Raw genomic sequence first — 15,383 nt, 5'->3', positions numbered from 1 at the left:
GCACGCACTTTTGCCACCACGTGGCCAGCGCCTACAGACCTAGGCACCAGATGAGTTGCCACACTACCGAGGCCTTCAGTACCAGCCAACAGCACTGCAGGTGCATTGTCATTCTCATCCAGCACGAACACCTGCAGAGTAACATTGCTGGCCAGGGCAGGCACACCAGCATCCCGCGCGCTCACCTGGAACTGCAGCAGCTCCAGCTCCTCATGGTCCAGAGGCTGCAGCGCATACACCTTGCCGCTCTCCGCGTGCACAGACACGTAGCTCGACAGCGCGCGCTCGCCCACCCGCCGCTCCACCAGCGAGTAGGACACCAGCGCGTTCTCCTGCGCGTCCGCGTCCACCGCCGACACCGTGAAGATGTGGGCGCCCGGCGGGTTGTTCTCCTTCACGAACACCGTGTATTCGGGCTGCGCGAACGCAGGCGCATTGTCGTTCACGTCAGCCACCTCCACGGACACGCTGGCCGAGGCCCACAGCGAAGGCGAGCCTCCGTCCCTTGCAGTGACCACCACCTTGTAGTCAGCTTTGGTCTCGCGGTCTAGGGCGCTGTCCAGCACGAGCGAATAGTAATTCTTGAAAGTGGACACCAGCTTGAAGGGGACGTGGGGCGTCAGGAAGCACGTTACCTGGCCATTAGCTCCAGAGTCAAGGTCCGAAACGCTAATTAGAGCAATGACAGTACCGAGTGCAGCGTCCTCCAGAACAGGCAGGGATAAGGAAGTCAGTGCGATCTGAGGTGTGTTGTCATTTTCATCCAATACCTTCACTAAAACAGTGCAATGACCCGCCATCGGAGGGTGTCCTTTGTCCGTCGCGTCAACGCGTATTTTGTAGAAATTTGCCTGCTCAAAATCCAAATTCCCCCGAATTACTATTTCTCCTGTGTTTGCATCTATGCTGAACTGGTCAAGAACCAGAGATGGGACGAGGCTATTAAAAGAGTATGAAATTGCCGCATTCGTCCCTTCATCCCTGTCAGAAGCATTCAGTCTAATAACTGTCGTTCCGTTGTCTGAGTTCTCCAGGATTCTCACTTCGTACTCAGACTGTTGGAAACTGGGAGCATTGTCGTTCACATCCAGCACAGTGACCAGCAGCTGAACAGAGCCTGTGAGCTCAGGTTTGCCTCCATCCGTGGCCATCAGCAACAAGTTATGCTCAGGAGCATCCTCTCTGTCCAAAGATTTTCTTAATGTGAGTTCGACCTGTTTATTCTCGTCATTTTTTGAATTTACAACTAGTGTGAAGTAATCATTAGAGTCAAGCTTATAGGTTAAAACTGAATTGGCTCCAATATCTGCATCTGAAGCGCCCTCTAGCAGAAACCTGGAATCAAGCATTCGGGATTCTGAAATAAACAGCTTTTGCTCCTTTACTGGGAACACAGGCGGGTTGTCGTTAATGTCCCTCACCTCCACCTCCACGTGGAAAACCTGCAGCGGCCCGTCCACGATCACCTCCAGGTGGATGCTACACTCCGCGCTCCGCCCGCACAGCTCCTCCCGGTCGATCCGAGAGTTCACAAATAAAATGCCATTCTGCAGATTTACCTCCAGAAGGTTCCCGCGGTCCTTGGACACCACCCTGAACAGGCGGGGCACCAGCTCGGCCAGCTCCAGTCCCAGGTCCTGCGCGATGCGGCCTATGAAGGTGCCGTGTTTGGCCTCCTCCGGGATGGAGTAGTGCAGCTGGCCGCTACCTGCCTGCCAGGCTGTGAGAAGCAGAAGCGAGAGCAAGAGACGCCGGGAATCCGGACCTCCTCGCCAAGAAAACACCATGTCAAGCACCCGTTTGTTCTTGTGAGAAAATCTTTTGACTTGATTAGATCAACTATTGTCCGCCTGGAATCTTTTAATCCAGTTGCGCTGCAAATCCCATTGTTCAGCTTTAAGAGACTGGAAAAGCTACAGGAAGGAGTCTTTGGATCCGGGTTTGCCAGAACTTGGTGGACAGCGACATCATGCGGTTCTAATGGGTAATGACTCCAAATATTTCACTCACCTGGGCAATCATTGGTTTCTTCTATACCACAAATATTTTCTTTTCTTTTTTCATTATTTTTTTATTTTTATTATTTTTATTTCATGTAAATGAGCGTATCGCCTGCATGCATGTGAGTGCACCCGTGTCGTGCGATGCCACGGAGGCCAGAAGAGGGCTTCCTATTCCTCTGGAACTGGAGTTAAGGACGGCTCAAAGCCACCACGTGGGTGCTGGGAATCGAACCCGAGTCCTCTGCATGAGCAGTCAGTACTCTTAACCGCTGAGCCATCTCTCCAGCCCCTCTTTTTTTCGCTCTTAATAGTACATCCTTACCTTACAAGTACAGGTACATTTATTCTCTGCCTCCTTACAGTAGTTTGGATTCAGTAAGAGATCTCTTCCAAGGAAAGAAGTTTCTTCCCAATATTTTAAATACTAGTATCTACTAGTAATATCTTGAAGCGTCATCTGGGAATGTCATGGATATCAGAGATATGAACTATCCCCCACACTTTTAAAAATATTTTATTTTCTTATTTTTATTTTATGTGTATGAGTGTATTGCCTGAATGTATGTGAGTGTACCCATGTCGGGAAGTGCTGCGGAGGTCAGAAGAGAGCTTCAGATTCCCCTAGAACTGGAGTTAAGGATGGTTTGTAGCCGCTATGTGGGTGCTGGGAATCGAGCCCAGGTCCTCTGCAAGAGAAGTCAGTGCTCTTAACCCCTGAGTCATCTCTCCAGCCCTAACCCCCACACTTTTGTGTGGAAGGAATGCATTTGTATTGACCTGGTTGTTGAAACATATTATTCTTTATGAGCATATAACTCTAATTTTTCTTAATTTCATATAAATTTTTCTGAGTTTTTATTAAATTTCTTCTTGTGTTCAATGAATGCAACATTTACTAAACCACTTTGCTCACTAATGCAGGAAAAATGAAAGCACATTTTTTTCAATCTTCAGTATCTCTGTAGCATGTCAAAACAGGCCTCTCACACTTTTCTACATTGATTTCTTTGTCTCTGCAAACCCTAATAGTATTTCTACCAATGGTCTCTGCCAGATTTGAATCTTTCTGCTACTCTAAAATATGAATGAATACTCTCCAAAATGATGAATTTAGCTCTTTTGTAATTTTTGGCCCTTTTCCTACAGTGATTTGTATCTATTTCAATGTCTCTAGACTAGCTTATCTTTTACAGTATATTTAAATCTATAGCAACAAGTCCCTATTTCAATTTTCTACTTGACATTTCTCTACACCCTGACATTGTCTAGAAAAAAATTGGACAAAATCAAAAGAATCTCTAATTTAAAAAAAATTATCCCCAAATGTGAATATTTAAACATCACAATTTATATACTCTGGCCATTTTATAAACTTCCAAACTTACTTAAATGTATTTCTACTTATTTTTATTACTAATTTCCCTTGAATAAAAATATTTAGTTTTCCTAAATACTCCCCTTCTTAAGTCATAAATTTTGTATATACCTCTTATGAGTACAACTTTTATTGACTGCAATGAAACCTCTGGCATGTCTGCTTTTTATTTAACAAGTACAAAGACTTCAAACTCAATCAAGAGGTACAATATATACCACTATCCTTGCATTCCCAGTGCGGTCTCTAACCACTTTCTAGTATGAATCATATTTTACAGAAAAGACACTGTCTCTTCCTAAATAAACTTTGTTCAAGTTTTCTTCTACTACTTCACTTTTATCTACAAAAATTCCATCCTTCAAAACCCACCTCAAAAGCTAATTCTCTAAGAAGCCATTATAATTTTTTAAACTTCATTCTAAAAGATGTATATTATTGGAATCCTGTTAGTGCCATTATCACTAAATATCTGATTTTTTTGAGGAAATCTGTTTTTTAAAATATTCATTTCCTTGCACTCTTAAAAACATCCATAAAAGATACACAAGTGTTGGAGAGATGGTTCAGTGGTTAAGAACACTTGCTGTTCTTCCAGATGATCCAGATTTGGTTCCCAGCACCAACATTGCAGCTCACACCTGCCTGAATGCACATATGTACACTCACACACACACACATAAAATAAAAATAAATAAATTATGTTTTTAAAAGATACTTTAACCTACATCCCTTACACTGAAGTTCTTCTGGTGGTTAGAGTTTCTCATAAATGCAGTCCTAACTGAAACGTTTTAATTTCTAAACTTAAGTAAAGCATCACATGTGGCTTTGTACTCAATTCTTAAAATTCAGAAGTCTGAGAACATGATAAACATGCACTATTTTCAGTGCTCTCAGAACCTTGAATAAGAATATGTGTATACTACAGATTATTAGGTTACTGAAATTCACAGACAGGAAAGTGAAATAGAAAAGAGAACAGGGGAATTTATGAAACTTGTTATATTTATCCTCACTTTATTTAGAAAACACCAATCTATAAGTTGATTCTAAACAACACCAAAGATTTTAGAAAGAAAAGGAGTTATAGGATATTTGAGGACTTTTACTAACAAGAAAAAAAACGGGCAGTACATAACTGAACATTTTTGAATTTCTAAAAGTTATTTCCTATTAAAAAAAAAACACATGGTTCATGAACATAGAGTTTGGTAAGAAGGACACTACCTACTTCTACTGTGTCCAAAGATAGATTTTAATCTTTATTAAGTGATTTTCTAAGAAGATTTTAAGAGGGCATCTGCCTGTTAAAAAAAAGGAATATTTAAAAACGATAAAATAATTATAATTACCATCACCAAAGCTCTAAAATAATCAGAGATGTTCTCCAAATTTGACTATTCTTTCCACAAGAGCAGTGGAGTTGGTATGCTTATGGCACTGCTCTATAAGTAAGTTGCCTGAGTATTAGACCTGCTAATGAGTTGTAGGTCTTTGCTTTCACATTGAAAGCAAAAGAGCAATATATTCTAAAATATTCCACAATTTATATTAGAATTTTGCCAACTTTCAAAGTTTGCAGTTATAGCTAACTAAACAAATAATTGCAAAAAATTTTAAAACAACTTGAGTTTGGATAACTAGCATTATGTTCCCTGCATGTACATAAGAGAAAACTGACTTAATGAATCTTGATAAATCTCCACAAAGACATAAGATGCAGATTTTGGGGGGAGGAGTCTTTTTGAGACCAGGTCTCCCTCTAGCCCGAGCTGAGCTGGAACTCACTATGTAGACCAAGCTGACCTTGAACTTACAGAGATCTGCCTGCCTCTGTCTCCCAAGTGCTGGGATTAAAGGTGTGTGCCACCATGCCTGACTTAAGATGCAGATTTTTAAGAAAAAAAGAAAAGGTAATATTATTGAAAATAGAAATTTTCAAAAATGCACAATAGAAGGTTTAAAGTATAATCATTTTTTTCTAAAAAAGAAAGGCGCATTGTACATGTATTTGAATTTTAGAATGTACAACAAAAACCAAAACTGCTTCAGGAATTCAGAGGTAAAGTGAATGAATGATTTAGTGTTAGAACCAGTAAGGAGAATTTCTTTATACACTGCAATTCTTTTGCATTTTAAATTTGAGTATGTTCCTATACAAATAAGGAATTAAATTAAAGTACTATTTAAGTTCTGCCTAAGGCTATACCTTTTGTATGTGTGTGTGTGTCTTTTTGAGACAGGGTCTCCCTGTAGCACCAGCTGTCCTGGAACTCACTATGTAGACCAGGCTGGCCTAAGGCTATACTTTTATATAATATTAATTACATGGTAAAAAATTCTACAAAAAAAGATAAAAAGAAGACAGTGCTACAAGAGTAAATAGTAGGTCAAAATATATATTGAAGTTCTTTTACTATATGATTTATAAAGATGGAGTAGAATGTAGCTAAATGTTGGAGTGTTGCCCAGCATATCAAGGGAATGGGGGGGTCTGTTGTGGGGGGAGTGCATTGAAAAACACACTGATTCTGTAAACCCTTAATTTTGGAAAACCACAATATAAAGAAGGTGAAGACAGAATTCAAATTAGCAAATTATTCATCAGAACTACAGGCTAACTAACATAAATTACCAGCTTTTAAAAAGACAAAGGACCCTAATGTAACTATCATGAAACAAATTCCCTTTGTAAGCCAGACTGGCCTTAAATCAAGTGTCTTCTTGCCCCAGTCCCCCTTCTGTTGGAATTAAAGGAGGGTGCCATGAAAAATGGATATAACTCATATTTTTCTAAGTATTGGAAAGAAAATTACTGAAGACTCACGTTCTCTGTAGAGCTGGGACCCTGAGGTAGGCTGGGGCTGAAGGCCATGAGGTCGGTCTTGGACGGGCCCTCTCCGGAACACACACTTTTTTGACGCTGTTTTGAATAAGACCAGCTCCCCATCGCGCTGGAGCACACCAGAACCGGTTTCCTAGGACCACACACGCCCTCCCTGGACGCTCTAGAGCAGCATAGTGCTGTGTAGAGCAGCAGCATAAGCACCAACAGACTGGACACCGCACAGATGGCAATGATAAGGTACACGTTGACATCCACGAGCCGCGTATCCAGGCTGGAGGCGCCAAGCGACACCCTAGATGAGGCCTTCTGGGCTTGGCTGCTGTCTACTAAAGAAAGCAACACGGTAGCGGTGGCCGTCAGCGCTGGCTCTCCATGATCCTTCACCAACACTAGCAAACGCTGTCGCAGTGCGTCGGTCTCCTCCAGAGCTCGCGTTGTACTGATTTCGCCGCTGTACAGGCCTACACGGAACGGACTATGCATGCCCGCCTCGGCGGGCTTCAGCTCATAGGACAACCATGCGTTGTAGCCAGAGTCCGCATCTATCGCACGCACTTTCGCCACAACCTGGCCGGCCCCCAAAGACCGAGGTACCACCTCATTCACTGAGCCGCCAACGCCAACAGTCCTTGGTAGCAACAGCTCCGGCACATTGTCGTTCTCATCCAGCACGAACACCTGCAGAGTCACGTTGCTTCCCAGAGCAGGCACACCAGCATCCTGCGCGCTCACCTGGAACTGCAGCAGCTCCAGCTCCTCATGGTCCAGAGGCTGCAGCGCATACACCTTGCCGCTCTCCGCGTGCACAGACACGTAGCTCGACAGCGCGCGCTCGCCCACCCGCCGCTCCACCAGCGAGTAGGACACCAGCGCGTTCTCCTGCGCGTCCGCGTCCACCGCCGACACCGTGAAGATGTGGGCGCCCGGCGGGTTGTTCTCCTTCACGAACACCGTGTATTCGGGCTGCGCGAACGCAGGCGCGTTGTCGTTCACGTCAGCCACCTCCACAGACACGCTGGCCGAGGCCCACAGCGAAGGCGAGCCTCCGTCCCTCGCAGTGACCACCACCTTATAGTCAGCTTTGGTCTCGCGGTCCAGGGCGCTGTCCAGCACCAGTAAATAGTAATTCTTGAAAGTGGACACCAGCTTGAAGGGGACGTGGGGCGTCAGGGAGCAAGTCACCTGGCCATTAGCTCCAGAGTCACGATCAGATACGATGATCAAGGCGATGACAGTGCCAGGTGCAGAGTTTTCTAATACAGGTAGTGACAGTGACTTGGTGACCAATTCAGGTGAATTATCATTGACGTCCATTATTTCCACTAGAACTGTGCAGTGATCTGTCATTGGAGGATTTCCTTTGTCTGCTGCCTCTTCATAATCAATAAGTCCTATAACTGTAATTTCTCCACTCACAGCATCCATGTGAAACTTGGATTTTATATCTGTAGAAACATCACTAGAAAACGAGTACATAATATCCCCATTCACGCCTTCATCTAAATCTGAGGCATTAACTTTGATAACCAATGTCCCACTGGAAACGTTTTCTGGTAATTTCACTGTGTAGAATGACCTATCAAAAACGGGAGCATTGTCATTGGCATCCAGCACTGTGATGAGTAACTGAACGGTACCAGTCAGCTCTGGTTTGCCTCCGTCCATGGCCGTGAGCAGTAAATGCAACCCAGGAGCGTCTTCCCTGTCTAAAGGTTTCCGTAACACAAGTCCAAGAGGTTTCAGTTGGTGGTGGTTGGGTGGTACATCCAGCAAGAAATGTTCATTGAGGCTCAGCCTGTAAGTGAGCAGAGCGTTGGTACCGACGTCTGCATCAGAGGCGCCCTCTAGTGGAAACCGAGAATCAAGCAGCCTGGATTCTGGGATAAACAGATTCTTTTGTGTGGCTGGGAATACAGGCGGGTTGTCATTAATGTCCCTCACCTCCACCTCCACGTGGAAAACCTGCAGCGGCCTGTCCACGATCACCTCCAGGTGGATGCTACACTCCGCGCTCCGCCCGCACAGCGCCTCCCGGTCGATCCGAGAATTCACAAACAAAATGCCATTCTGCAGATTTACCTCCAGAAGGTCCCCGCGATCCTTGGACGCCACCCTGAACAGGCGGGGCACCAGCTCGGCCAGCTCCAGCCCCAGGTCCTGCGCGATGCGGCCCACGAAGGTGCCGTGCTTGGCCTCCTCCGGGATGGAGTAGTGCAGCTGGCCGCTCCCTGCCTGCCAGGCTGCCAGGATTATCATAAGCAGGAGTAATTGTTGGTTCTTCCGATTGTATTCGCTCAAGTAGACCATCTCAAATGACTGACGTTTATTTTCGTCAGCGACACTTGCGTCAAAATTTGGTAGAATCTTTTTATTCCTTCATTCCATTCCCTATAAGCTTGCCATTGTTGAGCATAGGAAGAGTGAAACAGAGGAGTCTTCCTAGTGGAAAGGCTTCTCTTTTTGACTAGGATACCATTTGGTGGATAAGAGCGACATCATGTGGCCCAAGTAGTTAGTAGGAATTATACAATTGAACTTTATACTTGTACAATAAAAAAAGTTTACTTTAAATTGAATTTTTTTCTTCTTTGTTGTCAAAATGTTGAGTAACATATCCCGCATTTCTTTGAAGCATTGTTGGAAGATTATAGCTTTTGGATAGTTACTGTTGGTCATAATGTTGGCTTCCTTGTGCTTTGGAAAAACTTTTTCCCACAAGTTTTAAAATACAGAAAAACCTAGGTGACAATCTTGTAAACAACCAGAAATTTACATTTGTTTGTTCTATTATTTAGGAACTCTATATTCTTAGGTTCAGTTTCACCAGTGAGGAAAACTCCCATATAATCTAGGGATTCATGTCTTGGAATTTCTTTAAATTAAAAAAAAAACTTAGAAAAGCTTTTTAATGTTAAAAAGGCATATATATGAATTTTTCAGATACTTCTCTTAAATGGAAATATAGGGACTTTGGGAATCTTTGGGGACAAGAGTTTGTTTTAAGGTAGCTTTTTAAGAAAGAAGTATTGTTTCTTTTTAAAATTATTTTATTATTTTTATTTCATGTGTATGAGTGTATTGTCTGCATGTATTTGAGTGCAGTGTCATGGAATGCCGCGAAGGTCAGAAGAGGGCTTGGGATTCCCCTGGAACTGGAGTTAAGGATGGTTCAGAGCCGCCATGTGGGTGCTGGGAATCAAACCTGGGTCCTCCGCAGGAACAGTCAGTGCTCTTAACCACTGAGCCATCTCTCCAGCCCCAAGAAACAAATATTGTTTCTTAAATTATAAATATATAATTCTTTATAGAATTTATACATTCCATTGTAGGATTTAATGTTTCACACATTTATTTATTCTTTCGTCTAAGTCTTGTGTTTTATGATTGCATGCCTGTTTTCCCAATCTCCAATGTGATTTAGGTTATCTTTTCATGGTGTGTGTTTATTTCATTAGTTAAATGTTGGTGCTGATCCATCGTGTTTTCAACAATTCTTTAATCAAGTCCTGGAATATATAGTCCTTTGAGATTTTATTTATCAAATGTAGTTCTCTTGAATGTTTTACCAGTGTTCCCAGCTACACATAAAATAATTACATATATGTTCTAATGCTTTCCAAGTTTAATATCTGCCTACATGAAACTTTTTAAATATGATTGGTTCTCTCTTTGACTATTTCAAAAAGTTACTACGTTTCATTCAACCTTCAGTTAATCCTTCTGGTCATCTTCCCAAAATACCTTGATGCTATTGCTTCAAACTTTGGTACTTTTCAAATGACTTTTAAAAAGAGTAAAAAATGATTCTAGTACTTATTCGGGAGAGTCTCTTTATAATACTTTTCTTGCCTTATCGCACACTCTCTCGTGTGAAACCTATTGCTGTAACCCAAGTGAACTTTTCCCTGTTTTTAGACACATTTTAGATTTGCTGTACATCCATTTTCTTAAAGTTTTTTTCTTCCAATAATATTAATTATTGTCAATATTATTCCAAGAAAACTTCTCCATTTTATAACAACCAAAATCATCATTATTCTGGAAGTCTTCCTTCAACTGAGAAAACAGACAGCTCCATTGAACTTGAATCACACTGTGTGTGATTTCTTTACCTTTTTGTGCTTCTTATAGTATGCTGCCTTCTAAATTATCGAGTTATATATGGCACAACTTTATTTTTCTATTAAATTCTTGAAATCAAGGTTTGGATTTTGATTCAATGATTCTGGGCAGACATTTCACTATACAGACTCTCTAGAAATGTTTTTAAATGTTTAACTTAGGCCGGGTATGGCGGTGCAAGCTTTTGATCACAGCACTCGGAAGGCAGAGGCAGGTAGATCTCTACGAATTTAAGGCCAGCTTGGTCTGCATAGCAAATTCCATATCAGCTGGGGCTACAGGGAGGCCCTGTCTCAAAAAATAAAAGTTTAACTCAGCAGTTATGGCTATGGATCTTTTTCTATTCCCTGAAAAGCAAGTTATGTTCAGGTTGCTGGATATAATTATCTATACAAATATTGCTCTTTGTTAATTAGCATATCCAGGTGTAATTTTGTCACTCTTTTTAAAAAAATAATTTATTATTTTTCTTTTGAGTGTATGTGTGTATCGCCTGCATGTAAGTAAGTGCACCCATGTTGTGCAATGCCTGCAGAGGACAGAAGAGGCTGTAGGATCCCCTAGAATTGGAGTTATGGACAGTTATTAGTTGCCATGTGGGTGCTGGGATTCGAACCCGGGTCTTCTGCAAGACCAGTCAGTGTTCTTAACCGCTGAGCTATCTCTCCAGCCCAGTAATTTTGTCACTCTTAAGTATGTAGAGGGATTTAAGTTTTTCTTTTCTCATCTTACTACAATATTAAGTATGTCCTTAAAATAATACTATGTACTCCTTTTAAAAACAAGCACAGAAAACTCTATTAATGATTATACGTTTTCAAGAATGAAAAAATGAACCCATTAGAAGCACAAACTCCAACGTAATCCTCTTATAGACCTTCATCGATTTTTTAATGGGAGGAAAATATGCTATTCAAGTTTATCATGATCCATTTTCAGGGAAAATGTGCAATAAAAAAGTTAAAATCATCTTCAGGAAGTAACTTAGATGTCTCATTTCAAAAGCTTTTCTGTTGTGGTTCTTTTAAAAAATATTTTATTGGGCTGGGCGTGGTGATGCACGCTTTTAATCCCAGCACTCGGGAGGCAGAGGCAGGCGGATCTCTGTGAGTTCAAGGCCAGCCTGGTGTACATAGTGAGTTCCAGGACAACTGGGGCTACAGGGAGACCCTGTCTCAAAACGACCAAAATTTTTTTTTATTTATTGTTATTTTTAGTTTAAATGTATGAGTGTATTGCTTGCATGTATGTAAGTGTACTCATGTTATGGAATTCCCTCGGAAGTCAGAAGCCGGCGTCAGATTGCCCTGGAACTGGAGTTACAGATAGTTGTTAGCCACCATGTTGATGCTGGGAATTGAAACCAGATCCTCTGCAATAGCAGCCAGAGCTTCTAATCACTGAACTATCTCTCCAGCCCCATGTGGCTGAAGTCTTAATTCAATTGTTAACTTTGAAAGCTGATGTAAATTAGTTTCAATGTAATATATTGCACTAAAATGCTAGTGGTACCTTGGACTAGCTTGATAATAGTGGCCTTCCCGGTAATAACAAAACAAATATCTTTACATAAAGGAAAATTATGTGAAATTCATTATAGATTTCTGACATAAAATTTTATTTTCTCTCATTAAAATAAAAAAATGCTTAAATTGTAGTAAGCAATTTTTACTTGGCAAATGCTGTTATAAGCACCTTAAAAGTATCAACTTACAAAATGTTTATAAGAATTCTCCGCAGGAGAGATAACAATCATCTAAATTTTTTAGACTGTGATAGGACTAACAGGATAAACAGTCTACCCAGTGCTGCAAAAATATGGCCAGTGGGAATGAAATGTGGCAAGGACATTGTGAAGACTCAGCTTAGCCACTGCTCTGCTGCATTTCATGTAGAGAAACAGTAAATAGTGCAAATAATTGCACAGAGAAGAAAAGATTCATGCTTATATTCCATAAAGAACCCATCAAATGAAAATTCAAAGAGGATTGTAACCTTATAGGAATGCAGTGGTTTATGTATTTGAGTATTTGTGTTTTGCTCTGCTATGGTGGAACCTAGAGCCTTGCACCTGATAAGCCCTCAACCACTGAGCCATATTCCCCAGCAGAAATATACAGATTTTTTATATGAATTTGCTGGGTTAAAGTATAAGGTCCCTTCAACTACTATTTCTATAGTGTTTGGAGCACTAATAAACTGCATAACAATGATGGATTGAACAAGAACTCTCCTCATTCACTCCTTCATCTTCATCAGAAATACTCAGCCCAGAAACTGTTGTTCTATCCTTTGTCCCAAAATGATTTCAAAGAGCAACAATAGTAAATAAATAAATAAATAAATAAATAAATAAATAATAAACCCTAGTGTTTCTTGGAATAACAATGACCAGAGGAAGGAATAAGAAAATAACAGATGACTGTGCAGTTAAGGGTACCAGCTGCTCTTGCAGAAAACCTGGGTTTGAATACCAGCACACACATGGCAGCTAACAATCGTCTCTAACTCCAGTTCCAGGGGACCCAGTGCCCTCTTCTTACACCGATGGACAGTGCATGATACAGGTGCACTTACACAGGCAATACACTCATACACATAGAATAAAAATAATAAATAATAAAGAAAATACATGCTGCGTGTTCCTTCAAAAATATATGAATTTTTAAAATGTCATGTAGTTCAGTGATAGAGTGCTTGCCTAGCATGCCACAAGCCCTTGGCTCCATCTCAAACAAAAGAGAGAGAGAAGACAGAGAGAGAGAGAGAGAGAACAAGCAAAGCAAAAAGCAAAGTAAAAAGAATATTGCTCAACAATGTTAAATTTTCAGTATCATATCAAATACAACAATGTATTCAAAATAGTTTTCCTGAAGTTAAAATGCAAAGAAGTGAATTCTCTAAGTAATTAATCCAAAATAATTATCCCCACAGACCTAAAAATGGAGTGTAAAAGGATGTATCTAACAAAATTTTGAATTTGATTTTAAAAATCATATAATACAAAATGTGAGTGATAGCTTTTAATTCTGTTTAGAGGGAAAACTAAAAAATTAAGGAGATTATAAGGAAAATAATAAAAAAAATATGTAAACGAGTGATAGTAAACAATTTTTAAGAATGAGAAAATGATAGTAACTTTGGAAAAACAATAAAATTTTAAGTATACTATAAAGTTAATAATAAAATCTTAGACTTACTCTTGAATTATGATCTTCGTTTAAATCCTGATGCCCACCCACAATCGGACACGGGGGAAGACCTGGACTGAAGGCCATGAGGTCAGTTTTGGACGGTCCCTCTCCAGAACACACCCTCTGTCTCCTCTGCTGTGAGTAGGACCAGCTCCCCACCGCACTTGAGCACACCAGCATGGATTTCACAGGCCCACACCCAGTCTCAGGGGGCGGCGCTGAACATTGCAGCGCGGTGTATATCATCAGAGTGAGAACTAACAAGCTAGATATCGCACAGATAGCGATGATCAGGTACACGTTGACATTCACTAATGAAACTTCGTGCCCCACAGTGCCAGACGCCCGAGAGGAGGCCTTTGGAGTCTGGCTATTCTCAACCAGAGACACTAATATGGTGGCTGTGGCGGTCAGCGCCGGCTCCCCATGGTCCCTCACTAGCACCAAAAGATGCTGGCGCGATGCATCCACCTCGTCAAAGGCACGTGTGGTGCTGATCTCGCCGGTGTACAGCCCGACACGGAACAGGCTCCGCGATCCACCGGTTGAAGAATGCAGTTCATAAGATAGCCATGCATTGTAGCCAGAATCCGCGTCTACTGCCCGCACTTTGGTGACAACCTGGCCAGCACCCAAGGACCTTGACACCAGTTCATTCACTACGCCACCAGATCCTGGCGTCCAAGGGCCCAGCAGCGCGGGGATGTTGTCGTTCACATCCAGCACGAACACCTGCAGAGTCACATTGCTGCCCAGGGCAGGCACACCAGCATCCCGCGCGCTCACCTGGAACTGCAGCAGCTCCAGCTCCTCATGGTCCAGAGGCTGCAGCGCATACACCTTGCCGCTCTCCGCGTGCACAGACACGTAGCTCGACAGCGCGCGCTCGCCCACCCGCCGCTCCACCAGCGAGTAGGACACCAGCGCGTTCTCCTGCGCGTCCGCGTCCACCGCCGACACCGTGAAGATGTGGGCGCCCGGCGGGTTGTTCTCCTTCACGAACACCGTGTATTCGGGCTGCGCGAACGCAGGCGCATTGTCGTTCACGTCAGCCACCTCCACGGACACGCTGGCCGAGGCCCACAGCGAAGGCGAGCCTCCGTCCCTTGCAGTGACCACCACCTTGTAGTCAGCTTTGGTCTCGCGGTCTAGGGCGCTGTCCAGCACGAGCGAATAGTAATTCTTGAAAGTGGACACCAGCTTGAAGGGGACGTGGGGCGTCAGGAAGCACGTTACCTGGCCATTAGCTCCAGAGTCAAGGTCCGAAACGCTAATTAGAGCAATGACAGTACCGAGTGCAGCGTCCTCCAGAACAGGCAGGGATAAGGAAGTCAGTGCGATCTGAGGTGTGTTGTCATTTTCATCCAATACCTTCACTAAAACAGTGCAATGACCCGCCATCGGAGGGTGTCCTTTGTCCGTCGCGTCAACGCGTATTTTGTAGAAATTTGCCTGCTCAAAATCCAAATTCCCCCGAATTACTATTTCTCCTGTGTTTGCATCTATGCTGAACTGGTCAAGAACCAGAGATGGGACGAGGCTATTAAAAGAGTATGAAATTGCCGCATTCGTCCCTTCATCCCTGTCAGAAGCATTCAGTCTAATAACTGTCGTTCCGTTGTCTGAGTTCTCCAGGATTCTCACTTCGTACTCAGACTGTTGGAAACTGGGAGCATTGTCGTTCACATCCAGCACAGTGACCAGCAGCTGAACAGAGCCTGTGAGCTCAGGTTTGCCTCCATCCGTGGCCATCAGCAACAAGTTATGCTCAGGAGCATCCTCTCTGTCCAAAGATTTTCTTAACAGGAGACCAATTTGTTTGTTGCCATCACTGTTAG

The 15,383-nt window shown here is 42.6% G+C and overlaps 2 protein-coding genes across 2 annotated transcripts in view; both read right to left on the bottom strand.

Moving 5' to 3' along the window:
* LOC103736101 overlaps positions 1–15,383 on the bottom strand; it is a 287,348-nt gene that overhangs the window by 242,692 nt on the left and 29,273 nt on the right.
* LOC115070746 (protocadherin alpha-7-like) lies at positions 6,194–8,729 on the bottom strand. The gene has a single exon (XM_029564678.1). The coding sequence runs from the start codon at positions 8,534–8,536 to the stop codon at positions 6,194–6,196; it is 2,343 nt and encodes a 780-aa protein (XP_029420538.1). The 5' UTR covers positions 8,537–8,729.

This window comes from Nannospalax galili, unplaced genomic scaffold (genome assembly GCF_000622305.1).
Source record: "Nannospalax galili isolate Female #2095 unplaced genomic scaffold, S.galili_v1.0 scaffold1077, whole genome shotgun sequence".
Classification (NCBI taxonomy): Eukaryota; Metazoa; Chordata; class Mammalia; order Rodentia; family Spalacidae; genus Nannospalax; species Nannospalax galili.
Note: the sequence above shows the minus strand (reverse complement) of the source record. Positions and strands in the feature narration are given on the sequence as shown.